The sequence below is a fragment of the Serinus canaria genome, chromosome 4 (assembly GCF_022539315.1).
Source record: "Serinus canaria isolate serCan28SL12 chromosome 4, serCan2020, whole genome shotgun sequence".
Classification (NCBI taxonomy): domain Eukaryota; kingdom Metazoa; phylum Chordata; class Aves; order Passeriformes; family Fringillidae; genus Serinus; species Serinus canaria.
The window spans coordinates 64,974,590-64,982,671 of NC_066317.1; the positions used below are offsets into that span (position 1 = coordinate 64,974,590).

Consider the following 8,082-nt stretch of genomic DNA (forward strand, 5'->3'; position numbering starts at 1 on the left):
TGCTACAACTTCCATGAAAATACTCCATGCTGTAAAATGGAGCGAACCCAGGATGGTCCTAAGCTGTGCCAGTGCTACACAGACATTCCTTTGTTGAGACAACTTCATAGATGGCAGGTGCAGTGAAGGGCAATAAACACAAATCAGTCCTCCTTCTGCAGATGTGAAATATTCCAATAGGAGTTATCATCCCCAAATTTTTATTTAGGTTACAGATATTGAAGATGAAGGACTGTGCACCCCTCTTCCTTGATACAGGAAAAATACGTGCTCTTGTGCAATTGGGATAACATAAATTTTATGAGGAAAGATGGGTCCTCCCGACTGGAAATGATCCCACAGGTGGATCCTCCCTGCTGGAAAATGACCATTTAGGCCCACCTTGCAGACAGGGTGATCTTCACTTATAGGACAAGGAACATTTGAGTGATAAATGAGTTTGTCATCAGACATACACATTGGTCTATATTAGTACAAAGAATAAAAATAAGAACCTCAATCACTGTTTGATTTATATCAGAACTTTCTTCAGAGAAGGTATTAGGAAGTATCTAAGAAATAGTCATTCCTATATAGAAAATCTTATTCGGAAAGTGTTCATGTTGTTATTTTTCCCTGCAATATCATATTCACTAATGTTATTTGATTATTTAATGTATTATTTGATTATTCAAGTTCTTTTGACTTTATAGTTCTTTTATGTAATCCCTGTAGGTTTTAATCAGGTGCCTACATTTGTACAATGATTTAGGATGGAAATGAAAAGTTTGCTTAATAAAACAGGACTGAAGCTCTGAAATAATCACCCAGAACTAATTAGAAATAATAACTTCATTTAAGTTGAAAATTGAGCAGTTTATGGAAAGAGGTAGCCAATGTAGTTGCCTAAAGTAATCTAGGGAACTGATCTCAAGCACCTGAGAGGCCCTTTCAGTTTCATGCTCTTCTAAGTGAATAAAATAGATGCTGGGAAAGAAGAAAGAATTTTAAAGGTGTATTTTCCATGTTATCTCATTCTCCAGAACACGCTGTAGTTATTTATAAATGTGTAATCACCAGCTGCCTTTTCTCACAGGTTTTTTTCTCTCTCAAAAATCCTGATAAGCAGCAAACAAGGAACAACCACCGGACTACAGGCATTTGTATGTAACTACCTTCAAAAGCAGTACAGCAGGGATCTATAAAAATATGAAAAGAAAATTAATAGGATTTCTTATGAACTTTTGGATTTCTTTTTCACTTGCTTTGTATTTTCACACTGGAGAAAGAGAAGAGAAATGCATAATTGAAGATATTCCCAGCGAGACCCTGGTAGTTGGTAGGTACCTGTCAATGCTTTATGATGATCTAACCCATGCAGTAACAAAGATAACTGGAAATGTAACAGCAATTTCTGTGATTGATGAATATGGTAAAAAACCAGAAAAGGGCACTCTGAAAATAACTCCCTGAAGCGGGGATTAGTTTTAAAGTCCTCAAACATTGTGTGTATCCATCACACAAAGAAATGCAGGTTTTCAGAGTGCTTTACTGACCTAAAAGAGAAAAATAATGTTTTTTAATTCTACTGCTGTGGAACTGCTGCTTCCATGTGTGCTTCTGCACATTCCTACTGATGCACTCATTCATATCAGGATTTCTGTAACATGGTTTTCCCCATATGAATGGGAGAGTTACTTTTTTGATAAGTGCTGGTCTGAAAAGAGACAATTCATGATGTACTAAAGTTTCATTTCTCCTCTGATATGAGAAGCACATTAAATTAATCTACAAGACTATAAATGTAAGATTTCAAGGGGATAGTAAAAGTAATACAAATGAATTTTTTTTTTTAAATAATATGATAAGTGTGAAAGACAATCCATAAAATGTAATTTGAGTACAGCATACTTTGCTTTTGGAAGTCTCAGTGTGCCTTCTAGAGGCTAATCTTCACTGAGCATTAGGAGTAATTAGAAAGTTTTTCTTGTTAATTAACCCTTTTTTGCAGTACTTTAGAATATTTTCTTCTGTAGTAAAAATTTATTGCATTTCACTCTGTGATGAAGTACCTCTGAACAACATTATTCATAAACACATTAAATACATACATATTTCTATTTTTCCTGAAAAAGCATTTAAGATGTTTAACATTAAGCTATGTTTTATTTAAAAGATTTATCTCTGTTTCTATTCAGGGAATTACAAAGTACAACGCTGGGATATACATACACATGACTTTCTTGAATCTGCTCCTGGTTTGGGAATGTTTGTGACTGTCACAAGCCCTACTGGTGAGGTAAAAATGCTTTATGAATGTTTCTCTATGATTTATGACTTGACTTCTGGCACTGGCAGGCAGCACTATCTAAAAATAAAAGACACTTCTGAGGAAGAAGTAAATCTACAGTCTATCAGCTAGTTCAGCATTTTGATGCTGAAAGATAAAAGTGAAAAAAATTATATTCGATAAATATGTGTATGGACAATTTTTGCATTACTACCAGATTTGGGAAACTGTGTCAATAAGAAGGAGTGACAACTGAGAAAACAAGTTAAATGAAAAATAAAACCCCAAAATTCACTAATGGAGTAAGACGGCACAGAATCCACTTGAGCAGAAGAAAGGAATGCTGATGATAAACAAAACCCAAAGTCAAGGTCACCAAGGCTGCTCAGAGAAGCTGCCTGAGGTCTGAGCTTTTCCAGCAGTGGACAACTTATGTCCCTGCCTAGGCAAGGTCTCAGTTTTCAGACACTGAATACTTTAGAGAGCATTGGCTTTTGTACATTGCAAAATTCTGTAATATTTTCATGTTCTCTGTGAGATAAAATTGTTTCATTTTCTCTAAATGTGTTGTGAAATTTGGAAAAATTTATTGATGTCATCAGCTTAACTGATTCCTTTTTGCATCCAATTCACAGTACTATTTTTTGATTTATTTCTTGGTAGTTATTAATTACAAACCCAGTGCATATATCTAAATTGCAGGTACTGTTGTCAAAACTGTATGGGCCACAAGGGACCTTTACATTTACATCCTACATCTCTGGGGAGCATATCATCTGTTTCCAGTCTAATTCCACAAAGTTTGCAGTGATTGCAGGAAGTAAACTGGTAAGTGTATTTCCTAAATAGTCTTTGTTGCAACAGTAGAAATCATTACCAATAGCAGAGATTTCAAACTGGATTAGAAGTTGGTCTAACTTCTAGCAGATAATTCAATGTTTTTAGAGATTAAGGAAAGCAAATATAGAATTATGCAGATAAAAAGACAAAAAGACTGTTCTCATATTTTAAAAGCCAGCATTCACGAGGCAGGACTAAGGATAGAGAGATTTAATGTTTGTAATGTGCTTTGAATATGACAGATACTGATCATTAAGAACTACTGATTTGGATCAAAAAGACAAATATGTAAGATTGACTAACACAAGCATTTGCATAAAGATATTCCATGTACTCACTAACTTAGATTGGATTGCCAATGAAAATGTAGCATTTTAGTTTTTGAAAGATATTCAAATGAAGAACATGTCAGCCCACTTGTTATTGTCTACTACCAGCAAAGTTGGTTTTAATGAAGATCTGGGGGAGGAAAAAAGCCATCAGAGGTGATAGCATGGCTCTAAAAATTTTTTTTTAGCAGTAAAAAAATTTATAAATACTGTTTTGAAATTTTATCTATTTGCTGCTTCCCTAAACCAGGAGAGAAATACTCTCTAGAGTGGTTTGGGGCTTTTTCTCTTCAGCTGACAGCAAAAATGTTAAATAACCAGCTAAATATATGCATCTTCTAAATGAGTTAAGGTATGCTAAATCTCATCCTAGCTGTGCACTTCAGAAACATGTAGATAACACAGAAATAACAATACCAGAGTAGGATTATTACACTGGAACAACAAGGTGTTCTTACAGGCTGATTGACAGGAATTAATGGAAATTTAATCATATACATTGCAAAAGCAATTAGCTCTAATCATAAAAAAAAAAAATGTGGAGCTTATCAACTAGAGAGAGTAAGGGGGATAATGCTTTGGTTGGTCACTGTTAACTATGCACCATGAATGTGATTCTGAGGATGTGCAGGTGATTTTTATCTGGAATAGATGGGGCTGTATGAGCATTATTTTACATGATACATGCACCATGTAGAGTTCTGACCATCCCATATAAAAGAAGCCAAGAGATGCAGGGAAGGAGAACATTAATGTCACAGATATTAAATAATGCTGTTTGTCTGAGAACACAAAAATGAAAAAAGGAAAATACTGACCTTTTTAATTGCATCTGGAGAAATAAAGATCACAAATGGAAAACATTCTTTTGTGAAGATAAATCGTTCACTGTTCTTTGTAAGAACCATATGGTTATCTGAGCTCTTTCAAACAAAAATAAAGAAATTATTGGACCACAAGGATGTGAGATGGATTTCTACCTATACAGTTAGGTAACATCAAGACAACTGCAAGAAAATGCACTCTTCATTTGTGGCTGATCTCTGAGTAGACCTACCTTCTAGGATGGTAATATCAGTTTCTAGGGTTTTGAAGATTATTTGTTTGGCTAAAACCTTTTTATTTTCTGTTAGGTATTGATTGGCTTCTAAGAGAAGCTTCTCCTACTAATTTTAGCAGAATTTTTAATGCATGCCAAAATAAGTTGCGTAACATTGCAAGTTCCCTTCTTTCTATGGTTCTATTGCTTGGCTGGCTTGAGGCATTTTTGCTATAGATCATACAACAGCCTGGAGGATATTGGGAGATATTCCAACTTGGATAAATAACGTCAAGAAAAGTTATGTGAGGGAACCTAGAAGTGTATTTGTAAAAAGCCTCCAACAGTACTATTAAAGATAATAATTTCTGCAATATCAGGATGAAATGCGAAATATAATGAGCAGTCTTTTTTTTTAACTATTCTGGACAAAGGCAATATTTTAATGGCTGTTGAATCAATACTAACATAAAATAATGCCCTAATATTAGTGAAGATTGTAAATTTGTATAACTAATTTAAAAATAAAATTAAGAAAGCCTTCAATTTTTTCACCTGATTCTAATTTTAGGAGAGATTTTTATAAGCAATTAAAACTATTTTCCTACAAAGATCTTAAGGGGAAATTATCCATTGTTTCATTTTTATTCTAAGGGACTTTGAAAAAGCAGAAGATACAGTAATGAAAAAATTTTTTTTCTTTTTGCAGCGTATTCACTTGGACATCAGAGTTGGAGAACATTTTTTGGATGAATCTGCTATTCAAGCCAAAGACAAAGTGAATGAAGTTAATGTCAGACTAGAGAATCTAATTGAGCAAATTCATCATGTAACCAGAGAACAAGACTATGAAAGAGTATGTGTGTCCCTTAATGTAAATGTTAAAAATATTGTACATAGGCTTATTAATTTACAAAGTATTATGAGGTTTATTATCCAAATGCAGGGGTCTTTTTAACTAACTCATAAAAATCTATAGATATTTAACCAAAATAGTCTCCATTATCTTGCAAAATATTTTTAAGTGGTTACATAAAACTAATTAATCACTGTGGGGTCATGCTTGTAGCAAGAGGTGTTATTTTCTAGCAGCAGGTGTTCTTTTAAAGCAGGATTTTCCAAGCAGAGTTTTCTTGGTCAGATTCAGCCACAGCAGCCCAGCAGGTGGCAGGTACCACTGGGGGTGATGCTGCTGTTTCCACGCTGCCCTGGGTGCACAAACTTCATTGAGTGGGGAAGAAAATTACTGAGTGTACATTTACATATCCCCATGAAGTGTACATTTATATATCCCTTCTTCAAAGTAGTGTACACCCAGTCACTTTTCCATATGCAGGCAGATAGACTGAGACATGTATCAACTCGTTACCCAGAACTCATTACCCAGTTAGAAATGGATCAACTTGTTACCCAAAACCAGAAATTTGGCTGCAAAAGGGTTCTTGACAGCAAATGATATAAACCTAAACATGTTAAAATATGTACTGATGGAACATGTTTAGCACAATGCATCTTCTGTGAACGAGGGAAGTTCTGTTTATCTTCCTGTTTCAGGATGCAGTCTGCCTGCTTCTCAGTTTTGATTTGTGCAGATATCCACCATACAGATAAGCACAAACCTTCATTTTTATCCACATGGAAAAATGTTTTTGTTCACCACTATGCAGAAGAGGAATGCCTTTCTGGTTACCATGAATCATACAGATTTCAAAATGTAATAATTATGCTTTTCCTTTATTGTCTAGGAGCGTGAAGAAAAATTTCGGAAAACAAGCGAAGAAACCAACAGCAATATTTTGTGGTGGGCTATTGTGCAAACACTAATCCTCATCTCTGTTGGAATCTGGCAAATCAAATCTCTCAGAGATTTCTTTATATCTAAGAAGCTTGTTTAAGTTCTATAAAGTCAATCACAGATTCAAAAATAGCACAACATGTAACACTGAACATCCAAAGAAACCCTGCACCTATAAGAAAATTCCTTGTATAGAACTCTCAACCTTCTCTCATCTTCTGCTCTAACTCTGGTTTCTCCAGCTAGGTCACAGCCTCAGGCATCCCCTCACATTTTGCTCCTTGAATCCCATGTTTTATAATTTTCTTTCCCCATTTATGGACGTAAAGCTAAATATAGAAGGAGTCAGTGACTAAGAATTTAAGTTTGGTACTTAATGAAGAATGTTTAATTTAAAATACAAATCTAAAATAAAGTTTCCTAAGATTTTTTATTTCTCTGCTTGCTGGGTAATCTTATTTGGCACTACCATGAACAGTTCAGCACTTCAGTCTGACTAGGATTCAGATAGTAAACAGAGAAATAACTACATCCCCTGTGGTGTTTAATTGGGTGAGAGTGTCTTGAATGCAATCTATATATGTGTAACACCTAAACATAATTGTGAGTAAAATATTCAGAGTTTGAACTGATCAGTGGTGGCAGCAATTATCATAGAAGAGAGAGACCCAGACAAGCAATTTGGAATTATACTTACTTTTTCCTCCAGAAAAGCCCTTAACATTAGGCTATACAATTGATGATGATCAGAGTTGTTGATGTAAATTATAGTCTTTATGAAGTATGCCAAAGTAACCCAAATTATTTGGTTCCTTGGTAAACAATGCCAATTTTATCTTAATTCATTCCTGCACTAAATGTTTCTGCATTGAAAATTTTCATGATTTTAATTATTTAGCAACTTTAATATGACTGCCTACAGAAATTGCCAGGTTTTGACTTAATTTTCCATTTTACTTATTGCACCTTGGTTGCATACACCTTTATGCCCTAATTTAGCGATTTTATGTATAAATAGCAGTGTAACTACAGTATCATACAATGACAAATCAAAGGCTGTGGTTAAAAATCCAGATAATTGGCTTGACAAAGCAGCAGTAGTAGTAGGAAGGACTTGGAGGTGATTACAAAGACATGGAAGTTGAAGTTTCTAGAGCACTGTGACAGCAGAATATTATGGTTTGTTTTCCTACCCATCTTTTCAGACCCTTTGCTGCTTTAAAGGGTAGTGAAAGGTAAAATATCTGTGGACCAATTATTTTTCTAAAGGCACTGCTTTCTTTCTTTCTTTTTTCTATCTTCCCACCTGTTGGTTTCTTTAGCAAGGAAATGACATCTTCCTTTAAGTCTTCTTATATTTCCAGCATGAGAATTAAAAGACAGCTGGTAGTATGTGAGAATCAATAAAATTGATATAAACTAGAGACGAAAAGCAATATTCCAGGGACCAAATCAATCCAAATAAAATCTCATAAAGCTACTCACTGCATTGTGTCCTATATTTAAAAATTCGGATACTTTAGAGGTGTCACTTGGAATGACCAGTAAGTAATTGTTATTAAATTCACTTCTATAGTGCACTCACTCACAACATGTTGTCATGTAATAACATCTTTGGTGGTGGGTAAGAAGGAAATATGTGTTAAAACCATATGGTATATGAAGTCCAAGAAGAAAGTAATAAAGTGTTGTGACAAAGTTGTGGTTCAGACTTAAGTTGATATTTAGTGTAAGACTCCTAACCACATCCCAGTGACAAACATAACCCATTTCACTTACAATACACTCCAGCTGTAATCCAGGACAAGCA

The 8,082-nt window shown here is 34.6% G+C and overlaps 1 protein-coding gene across 1 annotated transcript; it reads left to right on the forward strand.

Moving 5' to 3' along the window:
* Positions 1-1,003: 1,003 nt before the first annotated feature.
* On the forward strand, positions 1,004-6,372 carry LOC103823582 (transmembrane emp24 domain-containing protein 11-like). The gene is given in 7 exon segments (XM_009098686.4): positions 1,004-1,095; positions 1,097-1,156; positions 1,158-1,318; positions 2,178-2,278; positions 2,972-3,097; positions 5,187-5,333; positions 6,223-6,372. Coding segments are annotated over 7 exon segments (837 nt in total).
* The last annotated feature ends 1,710 nt before the right edge of the window (positions 6,373-8,082 follow it).